Source organism: Lontra canadensis, unplaced genomic scaffold (genome assembly GCF_010015895.1).
Source record: "Lontra canadensis isolate GAN:19392208 unplaced genomic scaffold, GSC_riverotter_1.0 scaffold35, whole genome shotgun sequence".
NCBI lineage: Eukaryota > Metazoa > Chordata > Mammalia > Carnivora > Mustelidae > Lontra > Lontra canadensis.
The window spans coordinates 12,366,773-12,389,070 of record NW_022631029.1 but is presented as its reverse complement, the minus strand read 5'-3'; the positions used below and the strand labels follow the sequence as shown (position 1 = coordinate 12,389,070).

The 22,298-nt window shown below is 47.8% G+C and overlaps 1 protein-coding gene across 2 annotated transcripts in view; it reads right to left on the bottom strand.

Moving 5' to 3' along the window:
• The window catches only part of CACNA2D3 (calcium voltage-gated channel auxiliary subunit alpha2delta 3), an 857,887-nt gene that overhangs the window by 372,985 nt on the left and 462,604 nt on the right, over nucleotides 1–22,298 (bottom strand). For both annotated transcript variants that reach the window (XM_032868337.1, XM_032868338.1), the window contains exon 11: nucleotides 21,466–21,579. In XM_032868337.1, coding sequence (XP_032724228.1) covers nucleotides 21,466–21,579 — 114 coding nt within the window. The remainder of the gene's footprint in view (nucleotides 1–21,465; nucleotides 21,580–22,298) is intronic.

Genomic DNA, 22,298 nt, shown 5'->3' with positions numbered 1-22,298 from the left:
AAAAGAATAAGAGTAGGTAGGGAGCTGCCAGGAAAATATATAACATCCTGACTTGAAATTAGGTATCAGGCCTTGTCTACTTCATGCGCTCATGAGAAGAGATCATCTTTTGTCAATGAAACATTCATTTACAAAATACTTCTTGAATGTACACCATGGGCCGGAGATCCGAGAGAAACAGACGTGGTCCAATCCAGGACCGACGACATGATTCGTGGGGCCTAGTGCAAAATGACATTATGGGTCCCTGGTTAGAAATGTGTGAAGGAGTTCAGGACAGCAAGAGCAGAGCATCAGGACCAGCCCAGGGCCCTTCTAAACATAGAGTTCTGAGCGACGATGCTGTAGCACGCCCAGGAAGACGGCCGCGACTCTACTGTGCAGAGAGTATGGCTTAATGAGGAAGGGAAACAGTAAGACAACACCCCTGATGAGGGGGGAAGAGGCAGACACTGGTGCTCAGAGGGAAAGGAATGCCGTATCCCATGTGAAGGCGTGACAACCGGAGGTGTGTGGGCTATTGAGTCAGAAACAGGAAGGGCAGCATGGCAAGGGATGGAGCAGCATAAGTAAGTTCCCTTCTGGCATTGGGTGTGGTGCCTTGGTGCAGAAAAAGCCCAGGTTTGGGGTCAAGCCCCAAGCTGAGCAGATGCCTGCCCTCTGCAGGGCCCTGCAGGCCAGTCTTGAAGGCACACTGGCGGTGAGCCCACAGTCGACTGGTTCTCTCCCATTCACATGGGCCCTCTCTTCCAGGGTCCTGTCCCCTGCCTCAGGTGACTGGAATGACAAACTGATTTACCCCTAGAGCAATCTGGGTGGGCTCGGTGATGATATTTGCTTTCACAACCCCAGAAGGAATGAGTGATTCTGTTTCTAATTTAAAAGACGAGCAGGGGAGCCTGGGTGGCTCAGCTGGTTAGGCATCCAACTTGGTTATATTTTGTTTGTTCATTTGTTTGAAGATTGTATTTAATTATTTGAGAGAGAAAGAATGAGAGAGCACAAGCAAGGGGGAAGGGGCAGAGGGACAAGCAGACTCCCTGCTGAGCAGGGAGCCCGCCTAGAGTCTCGATCCTAGGACCCCGGGATCATGACCTGAGCTGAAGGCAGATGCTTAACTGACTGAACCACCCAGGCGCTCAAGCGTCCAATTCTTGATTTCAGTCCAAATCCTGGCTTCCTGGACTCTGCCAGGCTGTTCACACTTGATTAAATATTAGTATGAGAAGGGAGAAAAAAGGCTAGGGTCTTCTGCCTCTCAGCCACACAGTAACGACTCAACTTGGAAAAACAGTAGGAACTCAAGGCATATATGTTGGATTGACCCACTTTTTTTTATATAGGACCTAATTTATTACTAATATATAAAGCATCCCCTCCCACACTCAGAGGATTTGCTCTTTTTGAGACCTACTAATGACATTTGTTCTTAAAATAAAGTTGCGCTTAAATACGGTGTAATAGTTATAAGAAATCAACAGCCCTTTGAATGTTTGAATAAGAAATGCTTTTTTCATGCCAAATCTTTCTTTGCCATCTGAAGTCGGTTAGAAAAGTCAAAATTAAAAATGCCCATTTTGACTCTTAATACAGGGTCAAATATTTAGCATAATTGTTCAAAAACCTAGACTGTATCTCTCCCTAGAACTCAGCACAAAGTGGTCTGTTGGTAACAGGCAGTGCATCAATTATCGGGGCTCAACACCTTGGCTCGGTTGAGAGTGCGGCTGCTGTCTCTGAAGGAACAGAGATTAAATGGAAACCTGTTCATGTAATCAATGCACACACACGCATCCAGGACAAATGCCGCCTGACCTATTACTGCTTCTTTCAGCCTCTGCCTTAGTGATGATGCTCAATTGTGTTTACTGATTATATGTCCAATTGGCACAAAACAAAACTGTAAATGTCATGTTTTAGTCTTCAGGACCAATTCCTATCTTTCATTACATCAAGTGAGGTCCTAGGGTTCCTGAGGTTCTAGGATCCCAACGTTATATCTGAAAGAATAGTTCAAGGAAAGGTCCTTTCATGTGACTGTCTCATGAAGGGACCCCATGCAGGGTTTTTGGTTTTTTTTTTCTTAAGATTTTTATTTATTTATTTGAGAGAGAGAGATCACAAGTAGGCAGAGAGGCAGGCAGAGAGAGAAGGGGAAGCAGGTTCCCTGCTGAGCAGAGAGCCCGATGCGGGGCTGGGATCATGACCTGAGCCAAAGGCAGAGGCTTAACCCACTGAGCCACCCAGACACCCCCACCCCCACCCCATGCTGGGTTTTTAAAACCGTGTTCATGGAGCTACAGTGTTGTGCCAGCCGGAACACAGATGAGTGAGTAACACAATGGGACTTGATCTTCAGGAATTTAAGCCAAGGTGAGTTGCTTCTGCTGAAAACATGAAAGAACAAATGCTTTGGCAGCAGAGAGTTCATGAATGGTGCATTGGATGGGAAAAAAATCCAACCCTAGAGCAGAAGAACAGACCACAAGTGCTCCACGGGCATTCAGCCACCAAGCACGCAGACAGGGTCTGGTAAGGATTCCTCTCTCTGCCCCAGGTGCTAGGCTGGATGGAAGGCATTTGATGGCACAAAGTATTTCCCAGTGTGCTGGGAAGAATGTAAGCCTAGGTTGTCCTCACACTGCTAGGTAATTCCCCAGTCACCCTGAATCATGTGTCATAAACCAAGACTTCTTTTGTCTTAGGAAAACCTGGTCTAACACCTTTCCAGTGCTTTCTTGCTACATGTTTTTTGTTTTGTTTTGTTTTGTTTTGTTTTGTTTTTAAGGCATATTTGGAAAGGAGGTGACTTCACAGCAAATAGCAAAAATGCCTTTGGTGCTTATGCCCATCAGAAGAGATTCATGACTGCTTAAATTGGGGGAGGAAAACCAGTGGGCATCCCTGCACTTTCTCTAGGGCTGGGTCAACAATAGCATTGGACAGGGCATCCTCATTATTAAATGCAAAAATTGAGGCAGAAACACTCTATAAATGTCACTCTGAATGGCTCCTTCTTGGCTTAAGTTTCGTTCACTAATGTGATTTGGAACAGTCTACTTTCCAGTGAAATTTAAGCACAGCTTTGTTCTAATTTTGGCTATGAATGACTTATTTATTGAGAATAAATTTGTATCTGATATTTTCTGCTCTTGGAACGTAATACTCTCTCACCTGGTTTGTTTCAGAGACGTTTCTTCTACTTCCCTCCCAAGCCAACTTTCCCTACACCTTTGCTGTCACCTTCCAGAGCTGTCTGCTGCACAATTAAAAGAATTTTGAGCTCTCCTTTTACCGATAAGAAATTATTAGAAAAAAATAAATGCCCTCTCACTCTTCATAATTTTCTCTAACAATCAAGTTCAAAATAACATATGCAAAGGTGGATTTTTGTGCACTAGCTCTGTCCCATCTACATCCATTTCTGATTAAATATGCATCCATCTGTTCAAAGAGACATCTGCCCTCCCATTTCACCATCTACTTGCTTCTCCACCCACCCACCCACCCATGTATTTAACTCTTTTCCCAAGTACTAATGTTACAGATAATACAATTTAGAGTCAAAGCAGTCATTCCCTTTGGCCCTGTCATTATTCTCTTCCTATCTCTGGCAGTTTTTCTGGTATTACGAATCTTAGTGATGCATTTGGGGGTGCGGGGTCGGGGGGGAATCTTTATGTTTGGGGATTAGTACTGCTATTTTGCACAAGGCCATTTATGCAGTCTATGGAGCTAAGAAAAACTGATTTCCTAAGAAGGAATAAAGAAAGAAGTACATAACCAAATAACTTTGTATTTCATTTCCAAGTTCTGTGGCTGTAAATAAAACTTTGCTCTCGGAGTGAGAAGGCGAACCCCAGAGGACTGACTCGGAGCTCAGTGCTAAGCAACAGACAGCTTGCCAGAGAGATGAATGCATTTCATTATCTGGAGCTGATTCCATAGGCATAATTAGAACTCCTTTGAGAAGTCAACTCATTATGTAATATCCAACAAAATATGTGAGGATTTCATTTTGGCATTAAGCAGAATCTATCAAACTCTGTTTTAATTTATGATTTCCTATTAGAAGGGAACCGAACAGGACAAGTCATTTCCACAGCAATGGTTTCTGATTAGTACCACTGGATAACATAAAGGTAGAGTATCTATCTTCCCCTTGGGTCATCGCTGGAGAAAAGGCAGCTTAGATCAGCCCGATATATTATTAGATGTCCCCGTTGTCCTACAGAAACACAGCTGCAGGTATATTATTTCTGGCTGGGACAATGGTAACGTGAAGTATCAGCAGAGATATCATATGAACAACCTCTACTAGCTGGCTCGTTTCTGCTTTCTATACTTAGTCTATACAGAGCAGGGAGATCTGGCCTAGAGACCAAGGTTCCAGCTGGAGTCCCATGTCCCTGCCCACAGCCTGCGTCTCTCCATCTTCAGCCATCGGCCATGACAAGGGCCATCAGCCATCTCGCTGGCCTCTGGACCGTCCTGCTCTGCCTTTTCATCTCCAGGGGATCTCACCCCCAAGTCTAGGCCCAGGAAATGGCCTAGAAAGCAAGTTGAGGACAATAATGTTGCAGAACTCTTTAAATTGCATTCCTGAGAGTTTCTCAAGTTCGTGTAATAAAAGGCAAAAATGGAGTAACAAAGGCATTTTTCAACAAGAGGAAAATGAGAGGCAAAACCAGGCAGTTTCATTTGCAGGTAACTTATAAAACGAATGTGACTTTTTCCCCCCAAAGCCCAAGTTACTCCTGGATAAATTAGCTTCAGATGATGCTTAAAAAAAAAAAAAAAAAAAAATGGTGGAGAAGTAAGTAATCCAGCTGCTATGTGACTGCCAAGCAGCCAAAAAAATTGTTCAAGAGATTTTTGAAAATTTCTAGTGACAGAATTTTTTGAAACATGTAGATTTAGCTTCCCAGGTTCAGAAAGGCAAGGCTGGGCCTTCAGGAGGCAGAGAGACCATGGAGTTGGTCAGATGCATGGCCCCAGGTCTTCCACTGGCCTTCTCGTGGGCAGACACTGCCCTCTGGCCATGGCCCTGTCCCCTCCCAGCCAGATGGGCCCCTGCATCCCTTCCCAAGCCAGCGCTCCTGGGAGCCCCTCCCCAGGCCTGGGGCTGACCCTCCAGACAAAAGCTCTCTGCCGTCTCCCACTCAGCGCAAAACAGCTGGAGTTAATGAAAGAGTTAATGTGATTTTCCACTCTCCCTGCTTGCTTTGAGGGACTCTGGTGAGAACTGGCCTGATCGAATCACCTTTAGGGAATGGAAAAATCTAACTCCCCACACACGAAGGCAAGCACAGAAAGGAATGCTGGAGATGAGACAAGGCCAGCTAGCATGGAACTGCATGGGCAGGCCGCAAGGGAGGCGCACAGGGACCAGAGGGAGAGGGAAAGGTGGTAGGCGAGACAGCCATCTTCCTGACTGCATAGAGCCGGCCCCGCTCCCACGTCCCAATCCCACCCATAGGGTGCGGGCTGCAGGCCTGGTGTGCACATGGCATGGGGCAGGCTCGGCCCCCAACCCCTTCTGCATCTCACAGATACGGCAGCTGGTGTGAGTTAGCCGGGCAGTGACCACATTTTGGGGAGAAATCACCCATTGATTTATCACAGGGGCATAAATCATAAATGCATTTAGTTGTCTTCATTGCCTTTCCTGTTATCCTGCCCCTCTGAAGTGAAATGAAGAGGCAGATGTATTATCTGGGATCAATTCCAGATCCCCTGTCTGTTAAAAGAAAAAAAAAAAAAAAGGAGAAGAAGAAGAAGAAGGAAAGAAAGAAAGAAAACCAGGAAGGGTTTCACACAAACCTTCTGCCACAGGTTGATCAAAGTCTGTGTGTCCTAAAGACCAAGTCATCACACCGATAGCTCAGAGAGAAGCCCGGGCTTCACATGAGGCATGGACATGTTAACCCACACTCGCTCCTTGTACTGAGATGGGGCAAAGGATGACGGGGGTTCCCGCACTGTCCCTAAACGCAAGCCAACGCCCTCTCAAGTTCATAGACGTCAAGGCCCGCAGAGCCCCATGCCCACAATAAAGTAGGCAAGGTTGCATAGGTAACAGAGCAGACAGTGGTCAGTCCCAGCCTCAAAGCCTACAATTCAGTCAGTGAAAACAGGGGCCACAGCAAGGGCAGAGAGCAATCCTCCCAGAAAGGTCTAGACGACTCCTCTTAAGCGTTTTTGCATTCTCAAGATCTCAGGTTCCATCTAAGTCTCTTCAAGGATCCTGTCTCATTCACTTTGTTCCCCTTCTTCAAGAATTCTGTCCCATGTCCCTCACTGGGTCTGTGAACCAGAAGCTACTGCCAGGTGCTTTTTCTCGTGGTGTTTCCAAGAAAACTGGAAAGGAGCTACTACAGGGGAGGCCATTTTACAAATTAGAAGCTCGCAGCATTTCACACCTTTCCTCCGATGGCGGGGACCAGCTGTCCATCCCTAACTCAAGACAACTTTCCACTGGACGTTGTCTTTTAAAGCAGGTCCCGATTGTTTTTAATGAGACGAACTCATAACAGATCATTTCCTAAGTCCAGAGGAAGAGAAAGGATCCGGATTTTTAGTAGGGTTCAGATCATTATTCTGTGCGAAGAAAATACATTTCAGTAAGTATCTTTCTTTGGCTTACACAGAGATCCTTTCATTTGGAGTCTGAGCACTCTTCTTTGAAATTCTAAAACCATCATTTTTCTGTCCCATGGAGGCACAGAAACAAATCAGGTGAAAGCAATGTTTCTACAAGTTCGAAGGATCAGATTCATGGACCCAAGGATCGGGGAGTGCCAAAAAATCAGGCTCCTGATCCAAAAGGCACCAGAATCTTGGCCCCAACTAGATTCACCCTCTCCACAGCAGAGGGTACCGTGGAAATCTGTTGCAGGGCCTGAGGTGGCCCCAGGAGCCTGCAGGGCTGGTTAGCTAAACCTCCCTGTATACCACACCTTCCGAGACTGGGCTTCTTGATTTATAATAAGGCAGCAGGCTTCCCACTGGGCAGTGAGCATGCAGTCCATACCAGTCTACCCTGGAGAGGCCCCACTGGTCACCTCCATGTGGGTAGGAGTCCCTGGAGAGTGAAGAGTATCACTCAGAACCTATGATTAGATTCTGGACCAGTGAACAATGAAGCAAGGTCAACTTTGCCACAATGCGAAGAGGGAGGAAAGAGGCCTCTTGGGAGGCTGGGAGCTGAGAGCAGGGCCCACGGTGCAGGCTGCAGGGATGAAACATGTTCAGTAAGCTCCATCCATCTCCTCCCTTCATATTTTTTATGGGAATGATTAACATAAGGCTGGCCAGGCGGATACCAGGTCGGCAGCCAGAACCGTTTGGCACTGGAAGCCTCAGGTTTTATCCCCAGATGTTCGAAGAGGGCATACAAGGGTCAGCCTACAAAGAATATTGGATTTCCTGAAATCTACTGGAAAAAGGAATTTCATTTATGAGAAATAAAGGTGATTTCAGGGGTTTCTCTACCAGTAAAGTTAGCTAAAAAAGCAAAGTGCTCATCTATGAAGAAGATTCCACAATGTGAAAACAAGCAAGAGATACCAAGAGGTGCAAGGCTCAGGGTCAGGTTGAAGCTGGGGAGCCTTTCTGCTGGGCTGTTGGGATCAAGTTCAAAGGGCAAGTCAGACCTCTGTGGGCACGACAGTCGAAACTCAAAGCAGGTGATGATTCACAAAGAGGATGCAGAAATCCCATCTTGACCTAAATCTAGTTGTTCTTCCCTCCCCTCCCCAGCTGTTTAATGAGCACCTAGTACGTATCCATCATGGCGTCAAGTACTAAGCTTCAGGAGAGAATGAAACAGGAGCCAGTCTGGCCTCTACTGGAAAGATGACCATTGCAGAGATAATGACACCATCATCATCGATCAGCTCGGGATGAAATGCTGCCCAAATGTTCAAGGCGCTAGAAACTGCATTACCTGGAGGAGGCCTTTCACCAGGTCCCAGAGACCCTCCCCTGGGAAGTACTCAGGAGGCTTCTATGCTCCATCCACCCCATGTCCTCAGACCAGAAGGGAGTGTTGGCGAGCAGGTTAAAGCTAGGACTTTGCAGCCTAGTTACTTAACCTGCTGTCAAGTCCGTTTCCCCACTTATAAAAGGGACGTTCTATAAATATCCTTACATAAAGGTGCTGCCAGGGTCAAATGAGATGATTCTTGGAAAGCACTCAGCAAAGTGCCTCGCTTGCATAGGCTCGTTCCTGCTGGGAAGGCTCCCAGAGCACACACGGTGTGCTGGGCACTGCTCCGGTCACTGCGGGCACACCAACGGCCAAACCAGACGTAGCACCCACTCTGTTTCATACGTACGGTCATGTTTCTAATGGCAATTAGAAAAATTCCACAATTTGGGGGGATTTTGGGGGCACAATTCCTTGGGATGGTTACCTAGTTATGTTATAGAACAGACCCCAAATGCTGTCATTAAGAGGGAAGCAGTACTTAAGATAGCTAGGGGTCAGGGCCGGGGATAACTTTAAATCAGAGAGTCAAAGCAGGTCTCATTGAAAAGCTGATGTCTGAACAAGGATATGGAGAAAGTGAGAGGTGAGCCACCAAGAAATCTGGGGACAGAGTGCCCCGGTCAGAGAAAACAGCCAGTGCTCATGCCCTATGGTGACGGTGCACCAGGCGTGGCTGAGAGCCACGGGCTGTGTGGAGGGCATGAGGCCACAGCAGTGGAGAGGAGTCTGGGATGAATGGGCACCCATCGGGCCAGGCCCTGTGGACCTCTCTTGGGACTTCAGCTGAGACTCAGCACAGCGCAGGGAGCCGGTCACGTTTGGAGGGAGTTCACGGGCACAACCAGCCTCTGGTTTACAATGTGCCTGACTGCCTGTGGAGGGTGCTCTGAGGAAGCCGATCCATCCGAAGCCCAGGATGAAATGTGCTTTGATTGAAATTTACATGCAGGTGTGAGAGCAACAGAGGCTGGGGGAGCACAGGTGGTTTCTAGGCCTGGAGGCTCCTGACCCCTCCCTCCCTCCTCACTGGGGCACATTGCCAGATAGTAGAGATGTGCTCTGCCCTCCTCTCAGTCCTACTAAGCGCCCCCTCCAGCCCATCCGAGGACAGAAGTGCAGCGAAGTGGGCAAGAGCTTACCTGACGAGGCGGCAAACCTGCAAGACGCGCTGAGTGTGAGCAGGGCTCTCCCAGACAGCCTCCGGACAGCTTCCGTTAGCAGAGCCACGGAGCCTCTGCCGGGGGGGCCCCCTCTGTTAACTTGGACTGACCAGCTCGCAAGCGAAGGTCCCCCACAAGCACCTGCTTGTGAGGCTTCCCGCCAAACCATCTATGGGGGATGTTTTTTGGAGGGAGCCAATGACGAAAGGAGATGATCCAAGGCCGCTTACGAGAACCAGGCACTTGCAAACCCACATGCATTCCCAAACCTGCCACATTCACAAACCCGCCGTGCCAAGCCCGCATCCGCTTCTGCTTCCTGGCAGAGCCGGCTGTCCAAGGACGCGCCCGTGGGACCCGGCCCGGAATCCTGCAGACAGTGGTCTCTTCTCCAGCGCTGACGTTTTCCAAGAACATGCTGCCCCCCTCCCCACCGCCCAGGACCTGAGACACCTGCCCCCCACTCCACGACAGCCCTGCCCAGAGAGCGTGCTGCCCCCTCCTATCGCCTAGATGAGGATACTAAGCACGGGAGAGTCAATCACTTGCCCAAAATCCACCCCGCTGAGACAGTGAAGCCTGGAGCCTTAACCACCACTAGAGAAAAGAGAGAACTCATATAAAAGCAGCACTACTTTGCAAATCTCTTTTTCACGTTTCACTAATACAGATAAGCTGCTTGTCTGAATTGAGGGATATTAGCTGTGATGTAGACTAATTAATCAATGATAGTGAATGACCAAACAGATCTCAATGTATTTTACAGAGTGTCAGAAGTTTACTTCTCTGTGTATGTTTATTCATGAGACAGGTAAAAGGAAAGGCTTAAAAATGCTTTTAAAATGCCTCTGAATACTTTAATCTTCTTATAAGTCAACCAAGACACTGCATAAGGTTAATCCATATTCAGGGATAAAAATGTACTTTCTATTTCCACATCTGAAAAACTATTGCTACCCCATCTTGAATTCAGCCAGTACCACTGCATTCTAACTATAACAAGATTTTAACAATACCAGCGCTTGTCAGTCACAGTGACAATGATGAGAATATAGCATCATGTTCCCCGCCTCCTCTGTGCCCAGCACTGATCTTCCCAGTACATCATCTCATTTTATTCTGAACAACGCTGCAAGGTGTGTATAATTAACCCCGAAAGACACATGTGGGAGACAGAATTGTCAGCGTCCAGACACCACCCTCTTTCCATTAGACAATGCTGTTTCCCTACCCTTGCCCACCTACCAAGAGTCCTACTCAGTAGACCAAGACACGGGCGCCTGGGTGGCTCAGTGGGTTAAGCCTCTGCCTTCGGCTCAGGTCATGATCTCAGGGTCCTGGGATCGAGCCCCGCATTGGGCTCTCTGCTCAGCATGAAGCCTGCCTCCCCCTCTCTCTCTGCCTGCCTCTCTGCCTACTTGTGATCTCTGTCTGTCAAATAAATAAATAAAATCTTTTAAAAAAATAGACCAAGAGGAATAAAACCCAGGAAATAAGACCTTGATGTGTCCTTACCCTGCAAACAAGGCTGAACTCATTCAAGAAGCTTCTAGCTCTTCCTGGGGGTGACGGTTAACAAGCTAGAGTTGCCCCATCCCCAAATCCACCTGGCTTTATGAGGCCGGGGCTTGGGCTCTACAAACCACCTTTCCACTTTGCCAGCTATTTCTGGCAAGGTTCTTCACTGGGGGGTAGGGGGAGGGTACAAGGATGGAGAAAGGACATGGCACTTACTCCCTCCTGTTTGGCTCCTGCGGGCTTCTGGTTCCCAGTGCCATCGCTCCATCAAGTCTCCTTGCCCCGGCCAGGGACAGTTCATCCCCATAGCAGCGAACAAGGTTAGTTTATAGTTTTTCCAACACTCACGGAATCACGTCTATTCCCTCCAAAGACCGCAGCACCCCTCCTCAAAAGCCTGCCCGCCTTCCCAACCAGTGTGCCCTTCTTAGAGGTCTGGGTCCCAGCTCCTGAGGCCTCTCCTCCCAGCTTCAAGTTTTACTAATGACCTCTCCTCCTCCCTTCCTCTCTCCTGCCTGCCCCCACCAGCCATGGGGTAGTAAAGCTGCTACTTCCATGACACCTTATACCTCTCCTTTTGCCCTCTCTGGTCAATAACTCTTAACATTAAATTCTCTCTGTTAGAATAACTTTAGGGTTTCTGCCCCTGAGCGGACCCTGCCTGATCCATTGGGAACACAACTGTGCCGTGTGACATTTCTCAGCAGGCTCCAGAGTGGATGGTCTTCACCCCGCCGGGCCAGGGAGGGGGCACAAAGACCCTCCTAACTCACATGTGGTCCCTGAGCCACCGACCAAAATGTCAATCCCAAGGCTGCACCTGCAGAGAACAGGACCTAGGAAACATTTTTTTTTTTGCAAGTGCCCCCAACCGCCAACCCCTTCGTTTGGATGCACAGGTGTGGAGACAGTCTGATGTGAGTCAGGATCAAGGACGCCCAGTTTCATAGCTGTGCACTCTGGACAAGTAACTAGATCTCCCTGAGCCTGAGCTCCCTCCCCTGTGCGGTAAGGATGGCACTAGGAGAGTCTACCCACAGCGCGGAGCTAAGAATGAAAGGCGCAGAGAAAGCATTTGACTCTGGGCCTAGCATGGAGACGGCGGGGGTCGAGGGGGACAGAAAGAAATGCACACTGTCCCCTACCTGCCTCCTGAGGACAGTGGCACCCAGGTGGAGGCCAAGGCCCCAAGGCAGAGCCTGCGAAGAGAAGCAGCACTCGCAGCCGCAGGAAAAGTCTGAGCCCCTGACGTGGAGTGATTTTCAATGGGCGGCAGCAGGCATGCATCAGTGGGCCTCGTTTCTGACTTGTCTCGTCATGTTCTTCTTGCTGGAGTCTCAAGATGTCTAACACCGGCAGAAGTAATTAAAAATAAACCGGGAGACAGTGAACCATTTCAACCCTCCCTTTGGCGGCAAGGAGGGCCTGCGTGAGCTCTCCCCACAGTGACTGAAAATGCCTTTTCCTGTCCTACCGCTGACTGACCAGGAGAAATGAATGTTCCTGCTATTTTCCTAAGACAGCTGTAGGATTTATCACCCTTGAAAAAATACAGCAACGACACCCACCCACCCGAAACTTTCGGACTGAAAGGTGACTGCTGTCAGGGAAGGGGCAAGAAATGGAGGGAGGGAGGAAGTCGGGGGGAAGACAGAGAAATGTAACCACCCAACTGAGCCCTGAAATCAAACAGCCGAGGGACACGGGGGCATCTCGGAGCATTCGAAGGAAGCTTAAAAAAAAAAAAAGAAAAAAGAAAAAAAAAAAGAACAAGAACAAGTAAAAGAAAACTCTACTTCCTACCTATTATCCACCGCCTGCCCCCACTGACGTCAACGACGATGAGGAGTCACACCCAGCCACGCCCGTGCCTCGTCGGCGGGTTCCCCGTGCAGCGGTCAGCACTGCAGAAAACCGTCCGCTCACGTCTCTCCCCTGTTCAAGAGACTCCCATGGCTCCCCATGGCCCTTGGGTCACTGTCAAAGCTCTGCGCTGGGCCCATCTCAGAGTGGAGGAGCTAACATCCACCTGTCCTGCCAGCCTCCCCCTGCCCGGTGCTGCCCCCGCACCCACCAGCCTCCAGCCACCTGCCCTTCGTCCAGCTCCTCACGCACACCCAGCTGCTCCCCCACGGGGCCTTCGGAAATACCATTCCCTCAGTCCTTCCCTGCCCAGCTCCCCTGACTCACGCGTGCTCTCTGCAGGGAGACCTGCCCAGACCACCCGGTTCTCTGTCTCGGGCTGTTGTCTGTGTCCTTCAGAAGACTCATCATGGATCCTAACCAAGTGGTCTTTTCACTTGTTTGTTATCTGTGAGCTGTTGTCTGCTGTCTGGGGTCTGCTTGGAGCTGTCATGTCAGCCCCAGGCTCCTGGGGCCTGGTACAGTGGCCTGGGACACAGCCAGTTCTCAGTAAAAATCTGTTAAACGAATGAATCAACCGCCTCCCCAACACACACAAACCATATGGCTGCTCCCTTCCCTCCACTTCCCTCTCCTTCCCTTGCCAATGTCCTCTGCCACTCTCAGGCCCCCACATTTATCTGGTTCTGGGGCATGAGGGAGCGAGCCAGAGTACAGGTGGGGTGGGGGGAGCAGAGACCCCTCGCCCACAAGCAGTATGACCTAAATTCCTTCCCCAGTTGCTCTGTTTTGGGTAAATCCCTTCTCCTCCTGACCAGCTCAAGGGAAGGCAGAGAAGGAGCTTTGTAAAATCATTGGAAAATCAGAAAAGCAAACAATGTAGTTTAGGAAAAAAGGAAAGCACAAAAACTCCCTTTTTGATTGTTTGAGACTATTTAAGGCCTGGGTTCTTAGAAGGATGAGCACTGACTCAGCTCAGAAACTCTGCTCCAGAGGGGCACATGTCCTGTGGAAAGAGGCAGAGGGAGGGGTACTTGAGCTTTCCAAAACCACCCCAGGGGCACTAAAACAGAGCTCAGCCTTCCAGTACCTCCTTGAGGCCACAAAGGCATGGCTGGCTTGAGGCTTCAGCTCTCAAATTATGCCAAGCCGGGGAGGCCGGAGGCAGAAACCCCCAGGGAGCTCCTTCTTGGGATCTCTGTGACATAGGTCCAAGGACAGTGACTTCCAAAAGTGAAGCATTTCCAAAAGTGCTCCAAAGCCAGACCCCAAACCATTCAGTGATCAAAGGCTTCCCCTGGACCCCAAACCAGGGTTGCGGATCTAGCCGCACCCCTCTGTGCCATCACCACCAGCTCACCGAGGATCCTTCAGGAACCCTGAGCCCTGCTTGTCTGTCCAAGGACCTCACCACGGCTCCTGTCCTCACTTTCATTCTGGACACAACTGATAATAGGACACAGAGCACACATAACCAAAATAGCAAGCACCTTCGAGGTTCTTTCTAAAAGAAGAAAACCACTTAATTACACCCAGACAGCCTCGACCTAAAGCCACCCATTCGTCATCCAGTTACTCTCTGCCTGTAGCCCCGAGGGGTCCCAAACCTTTGACATTCCGCAGGCCAGCCCCCGCACACACACGCACACACACACACTTGGGTGTGGGAAGGTTTCAAGGACAAGAACTCGTTTCCTGGGTGACAGTGCAGTGGTATGGACGAGCAGCTCTTCCGGAGTCCTGCCGCCGTTTGGTTTGCTTTTCCCTTCAGCTTGTCGACATCCCGGTTCAGGGGACAGCCTCCTTGTTTGATGCTGGCCTGCCAGTTCAGCTCCAAACGCTAGTCGTGGAGCCCTGACTCAATTACGTGGCTTCAGTTTCCTCCTTTGTATAAAGGGGATAGAGGAGAGCTCGCCTCCTGGGGTTCCGTAAAAAATTAAATATGTACCATTGAGAATGGCACCTGCCCCTTGGCATTTGATAAGGATGCGCTCTCATGAGTTCTGTATGTAGATTTCTGCACAAGAAAGCAGTTGGAGGCATTCTCTCGTTGAGGGAGACTCAGGCTCAGGGAAGCATAGGGAGCATCTTGGTGCTGCCTGCGTTGCTCATCACAGACCCGCGTGAAGGACAGATTGTGCAGGGATGTCTAATGGGCACAGAAGGGTCACTATCCACGCTGCACGCTCAGGCAAGCTTCCACCGCTTTACCGGCAGCAGAAGCGAGTGGAGACTCCTCCGTGTGTTGTGCGGCGGCTGCAGCCACGTCTCACTCCCCGGGGTATCACACGCAGCAGAGGGAGTGGTTAGCCCCTGGGCGGGTGGATTCTGACAGGCATCCTGGGGATCCTGCTGTCCTTGGATTCAAGGAGTCTCTGGCTTCCTGGGTCTCGGCAAAGAGGGAATGTGATTCTCTCTGGGGTTTTCCCTTTGTTACTCAGGTGATATGAAAACCGTGACACTGCCACGTGCTCCCATCACCACCAAAATAGGATTCCAGGGGCAGTCAAGCCTGATGGTTAGGGAGACTCTCTGTGCTGGGCACTGGGTCCAGCCCCAGGCTGGGTCCTCTCAGCGCAGCCCCTTCCTGAACTGCCCCAGGATCAGTCCTGTATCCTGGCCCTGGTGGCAGTGCTGATGGAAAAGGGGGAAAAAACAGAAAACTACTCAGGCCAGGAGAGCAGAAAGCACTGCTCCAGACATGGGAGAGACCCCAAGGCACAGAGAGAGGGATTTCCCATCAAGGCTCCCACCTCTCAGCCACTGGTTATATGGCTAGTATAGTTCATTCAAGTGGAAAAGAGGAGTGGAAAGGAGGCAGAAAAACCACCAAGACCATCCTCTGTTGAATTCAGCAAATGCATGGATTTCCAAGGGCATCTCAATGACTTTTAACAAACCACTGATTGATTCCTTTAAATCAGGAGTTGACAAACTTGCTAAAAGGCTAGATTCCTTAAATCACTTTCCCACCATTTTCTTACCTATCCACTCTCCCCTCCGTCTTATGCAACAGGGAAGGTAATGTAAATCATTCCATGACCTTCTTCTTCTTCTTCTTCTTTTTTTTTTTTTTTAGTTCACTTGGAGAGCAACTATATAGGTGGCAGGTATGACCATTTTTCTAACTTAAATGCAGGCACTTTTATTTCTTGAGCAGATCCCTTCCATGGAGAGAAGTTCATATTTTATTCCAAGTATGTGAGAGCGGCTGTTAAGCTGCTAACCAATGGATATTAGGCAAAAGTAAATGGCATCCAATAAATGAATAAATAGCTCCTCATTTCTGCCCTCGGAAAGAAAATGCTGGCAAGGGACACATTGCATGGTAATAATGATGCTGTCTTCGGACTCACAGTTAAATCATCAATAATGGATTCCTTCTTCCAACTTGTTCTAAAATGTTTTATTAAGCAGGTTCCTTGAACGAGGCCCTGGTTAGGTGATAGACAGCTTTAAAAAATGACACCCACAAGTGCCCTTCTGGCCTGCTCCCCACTTCCTTCTGCTTTCCCCTTTTGGCACCCCACTGTCATACTACAGGCAAGTCCAGGCTACTGCACTGAGGGGAGAGGCCTCCCAGTGTGGCTCTGGAGGGTGAGACATCACATAGGCAGGTCTTCGGGAGGAGAACCCAGACAGCCTAGCCAAGCTCCCAACTTCATTCCACTTCATCAGGGACTTGACCTGACACCATGTGGAGCACAATCACCACCCATTTAACCCACAGGTTTGCAAGAAATGATAAAGTGTTCTCTTAAGCCATTCAGTTTGGGGATGTTTAATTGGATTGTTAAGATGAATGATTTCCTCTCTTTCTCCCCTTCTCCTCATCTCTCCTATTAGTTTTCTATTGTTGCATCACAAGTTATCACAAATGTCATAGCTTAAACAAACACACATTTGCAACCCCCCACTTTCTCTGGGTCAGGAGTCTGGGCACAGCTTAGCTTGGTCTTCTGTCTGGGATCTCACGAAGCTGCCATCAAGGTATGGACTGGGCTGCACTTTCATCTGGGGGCTCAGCTGGGGAAGAATCTGCCTCCAAGGCCATTCAAATTGTTGGCAGGATTCCTTTCCTTGTGGCTGCAAGACTGAGGGCTCAGCTTTTTGCTGGCTGTTGGCTGGAGGATGTCCCCGGTCCTAGAAGTTTCACCCAGGTCCTTGCCAATGGGCTTCTCCAAAAGCTGCTTACTTCATCTAACTGGAAAGGAGAACCTCTCTGCCTTCAGGAAGTGTGCAGGCCCCTTTTTTAAAGATCTTCTAAGTAAGGCTCACCCAGGATATCCTTTTTGATGAACTGAAACCAACTAACTTGAGACCTTGATGATATCTACAAAATCCCCTGACCTTACATTCTATTGGTTAGAATCAAGTCACAAGCTCCACTCATACTCAAGGTGAGGAGATTATACAGGGGGTAAACACCTAGAGGCAGGTGTCTCTATGCCACCTTTCTCAGCAGCACTGGGATATGCTGCATGGTAGAGGTACTGTTCAGAGATACAGAATCTGTCCCCAAGAACTCACCAAACCAATAAAGACGAAATAGAGGCCTAGAAGTAATTACAGTGCTGAACATGAACACAGGGCTTGGCCAGGGCTCTGGGCATGGCTGAGTATGAGGTGCTGGGGGGCTGTGAACTTCAAACCCAGACTAGGGAACTGGGCTGGTGGGGTTGGTACAGTGGTGGGCGGTAGGGCAGTGGGAGGGAGGAGGAGAGAAGGGGGAGAAGACAGAATGGTGAGGTCATGGTCAAAAGCAGCATACTCCTGCCATCTCAGGGGGCAGCCATATCTCAGCTCCAGGCTTTTTTTTTTTTTTTTCGCCATATAAGAATGTTAGCTCCCAAGTGCCAAGTATACCCATTTATGAGAGAAACTAAAACAAAAATTTTATATACTCTCTCCAGATTTTTAAATGACGATCAATAACTGGCAATTTTTAAAACAAATTATGAGCCAGGAAACACAAAGTTGTATGCTGCATTTGACAAGGGAATAGGTTCTTATAAAGTAAACAGAGGAAACAAAAGTAGCCAAGCCCACAGAGGAACCAAACGCTATTCCTTGGGCTGCTTCTTACTTACAGGAGTCGTTCCCCAAGTGTGCGGCACTCACATCACCTGGGAACTTGTGAGAAATGCACATTCTCAGGCCCCAGCCCTACTGGATCAGAAACTCCTAGTGTGGGGTAAGTAGTTGGTGTTGGAACAAGTCCTCCAGATGATTCTGATGCTTGCTCAAGCTTGAGAACCACGGTCTTATGGGAATCACCTTTCAGCCTTAAGACCATTTTCCTTCCTTCTGAATCTACTTCCTGTTTCTATAATCTTGAAGATTGCCAAATATAGCATGACATAACCCTGTACCAAATACCTAATGTGTGGAATCAACACACGGGGATCCATGCAGACTCACTACCTGCATCTCCACAGAGAAGTCATCAAGAAGAATGTGTATGTGTATGTTTATGAACACCATAGAACTCTCCAGAATGGAGCAGGAGGGATGGGATCCTGCTATGAATTTCCAATCATAGAAGACTTTCTTGCTACAAAAAGCCAATCTGCTTCGACCTGATAATACTTTGTAAGTAGACGAAGCTCCTTGATATAATGTTGAAATCTCCAAGATTCTGGTTCCAATTAATCCAAGAAAGCACCAGGCCTAAAATCAATATTGTACTTTTAGCAAGATATGTTTAAATTTGTCTTTTATCTACAGTCTCTTCAATAAATGGTGCTGGGAAAACTGGACAGCTATATGTAGAAGAATGAAACTCGACATTCTCTTACACCGTACACAAAGATAAATTCGAAATGGATAAAAGACCTCAATGTGAGACAGGAATCCATCAGAATCCTAGAGAAGAACATAGGCAGTAACCTCTTCGATATCAGCCACAGCAACTTCTTTCAAGATATGTCTCCAAAGGCAAAGGAAACAAAAGCAAAAATGAACTTTTGGGACTTCATCAAGATCAAAAGCTTCTGCACAGCAAAGGAAACAGTCAACAAAACAAGAGGTAACCCACAGAATGGGAGAAGATATTTGCAAATGACAGTACAGACAAAAGGCTGATATCCAGGATCTATAGAGAACTTCTCAAACTCAACACACACAAAACAGATAATCATATCAAAAAATGGGCAGAAGATATGAACAGACACTTCTCCAATGAAGACATACAAATGGCTATCAGACACATGAAAAAATGTTCATCATCACTAGCCATCAGGGAGATTCAAATTAAAACCACATTGAGATATCACATTACACCAGTTAGAATGGCCAAAATTAGCAAGACAGGAAACAACGTGTGTTGGAGAGGATGTAGAGAAAGGGGAACCCTCTTACACTGTTGGTGGGAATGCAAGCTGGTGCAGCCACTTTGGAGAACAGTGTGGCAATTCCTCAAGAAATTAAAAATAGAGCTTCCCTATGACCCTGCAATTGCACTACTGGGTATTTACCCCAAAGATACAGATGCAGTGAAAAGAAGGGCCATCTGTACCCCAATGTTTATAGCAGCAATGGCCACGGTCGCCAAACTGTGGAAAGAACCAAGATGCCCTTCAACGGACGAATGGATAAGGAAGATGTGGTCCATATACACGAAGGAGTATTATGCCTCCAACAGAAAGGATGAATACCCAACTTTTGTATCAACATGGACGGGACTGGAAGAGATTATGCTGAGTGAAATAAGTCAAGCAGAGAGAGTCAATTATCATATGGTTTCACTTATTTCTGGAGCATAACAAATAACGTGGAGGACATGGGGAGATGGAGAGGAGAAGGGAGTTGAGGGAAATTGGAAGGGGAGGTGAACCATGAGAGACTATGGACTCTGAAAAACAACCTGAGGGTTTTGAAGGGGCGGGGGGGTGGGAGGTTGGGGGAGCCTGGTGGTGGGTATTAGGGAGGGCACGTTATTGCATGGAGCACTGGCTGTGGTGCAAAAACAATGAATAGTGTTACACCGAAAAGAAATTAAAAAAACAAATTTGTCTTTTATTTGAAGCCCTTGTCCTTTGCCTCTTCCCGCAGGTAAGGACTGGATGTTTAAATACCAATATTACTGGGCAACTGCTCTCCACCAAGTATCACCATGTGGGAGGGAGTCATAGAGTTCAGTATGGGAGGACTTGTCTGATAATTTATTTGGCCTTAATGGAGCTTCTTATAAAAAGCCCCCTTCACTTTCTTCTTTTGATGTCAGATGGTCCTAAATAATTCAAAATACCCTCCAACATGCTATGCAATGTCATGGCATCTGCAAACATTCTACATGACCACAGAATGTCAATGGCCCTACCCATGCTTACTAGTGCTGTGGCCTCCCACCCCACCGGGCCTCTCCGTCACTCAGCCACACCTTAGGATTGTGCATTAGGCACTTGTCATGAGCCTAGCACTATGACATATGATCCACAGGGTCCACACGTATCCAGCATGTTCCTCCCTCCACATGACATATGTCCACCCAAGAATTAAGTCCTCGGAAATCATCACCTGAAATCCCAACATCTAAAATACCTTGTCTAACAGTGAATTCCCATCTTATTCAAGGGTTGGGTTCTAAAGGCAGTGCTTATTGTGGGAGCCGCCATCAGCCAAATTTATTCCTGGACATCCCTTAGGCAAGTGCCATGGCAGAGTCCCACATTGTCTTAGGAAGCCTGGCATGACTAACTTTTCCTCCAGCTTCAGCAGTGATGGTTGGGCACCAGAGCAAGGATTAGGCATCCCTTTAGGGACCATGTTGTACAAAACGGATGTGTCTTTAAAAAGCAGACGTACACTTGATGAGGTGAGATGTCAGTGTTAGCGGAGAAAATGCAGGGACCACGAATGACTAAGGGAACTTGGAATGACATATCAGGTTCCCTCAAGGGTATGTACTCTTTGAATACAGGTGAGGACACAACTGTCATTTGTCTTCTCTTTCTTTTTGCCAAGTATGATTGGTTAGTTTAATTCCGAGAAATTAAATACACGAAGTAGGAAAAGTAGGACGGACTTGCTTTGAAGGGTCTTACAGACACAGAGTAATGCCACTGGCTCATGGGACATGAGAGAGCCTTTGTGATGTCCCTGAGATAGCACCCTCTCTGACTGACCTTTTTCCTGTGAAAATTCCACCATTCAGGTGAGAAGGGGATGATGGACTGCTAATCTACTAATTGGTGCCCACCAGAGGAATTTATTAAAAACATGGATTACTACACCACATCCTTAGACATTTTGATTCTGTGGGTATGGGATAGAGTACCAGTATCCATAATCTTAAAAATCTCCCCAGAGAATCCAAACTACCTAACAGCTTGAGAAACATCTGGGTTTAGGCACTCAGATACACCAAAAATGTTAATAATCATCACTGATATCCTAACATATGGATTCATCAGATAAATAAATGTCAACCTGGAAAGCAAAGAAGGAATTGGAATAGAGAACAAGCTTTGACAGGGTGGGGAACAGCCCTGGGGGATACAGAGAAGCTTCCGGGTGATCACGAGGGTACAGAAGGAGGACCCACAGAAATCCAGAAGCATCCAGGAGATGACTATGTGGCCACCATGGCTGACTTCACCATCTACAGATGCTGGACTCACCGAGCAGCTCTGGCTCCATGGAAAACCAAAGTGCTGCCCAATATGGACAAAGCACTTTTCTCAATGAAGCATTCCACTGAACCCACTTACCATGTCTTTATGGGTTTCTTCTCTCCCCCAAAAAAATTTCATTTTGAAACAAGGAAAGTCGTCAGATTCAGTTTGGTCAACCAGAAGACATGAGACTGAGAAACCATAGGTCATTGTGAGATGGAGTCTAGATGGGGCACCTAACCCTGGACAACCTGGGGGTCACAGCACAACATAGGTTCTCTGTCAACTGCACTGCACGGTGGCACAGGTACCTTACCTTGCGATCTGGCCAGTTGTATTTGGCAAAGATGGTATCATAGGTGTCCACCGCCCCATCGGTGATGAGCATGATGGCCTGGCTGCAGATGCTTCCTTGTCCTGTGTGGTTGAACTGGGGGAAGAAACAAGTTCAAATTAAAAAACACACCAGAGACATCTGTACTTGCACAAGACTTCAGAAACATGGGGCTCGGGAAGCCTCCCCAAGCAAGAGCTCGTTCTGTAAAACAGAACCTACACCATAAGCTCTTCCCTATGCATTCACCCGATTTGCTTTGACAAACTGGAACTAAATACTGGCCGCGGAGGGGATTCCTGAAAAACACACGCAAGATGGGAAGTGAGACTCTAGGACAAATAACCTCTTTCCTTCAGGCACAGACAGTGCCTCAGAATGTAAGCCCCTAAAGCGTTGGCACAGTCACCCTTTAGGGACACATGAGCTGCAGAATAAGAGTCAGGCAACGTCTCTTTCAAAATCTAAAGGAGTCTGGTTTGATGTGTTAAAGGATACAATCAGTGAGGTTTTGGACACATGGAGAATAAAGTCAGGAACGTGTCAATTCAGACTAGAAGCCTAAGCATTCTTTTTGTAGGGTTTGTTTTAAATATATATTTGTTAGCATGTAACATTACATATTAGTTTATATGGCTTATAAGGGATAGCAGACTGAAATTCCAAGACTGTGCCCACTGGTGTGCAAGACCCTAAATTTCTTCAACTTTCAGTTTTATGTGGCATTGTAAAAGTTCCCAGGCTTTGTGAGTGGTAGACCGGGGTAGACTGGTCACCAGAAGTCGGTGTCCATCCCTTGAATCAGGGGTGAAGAA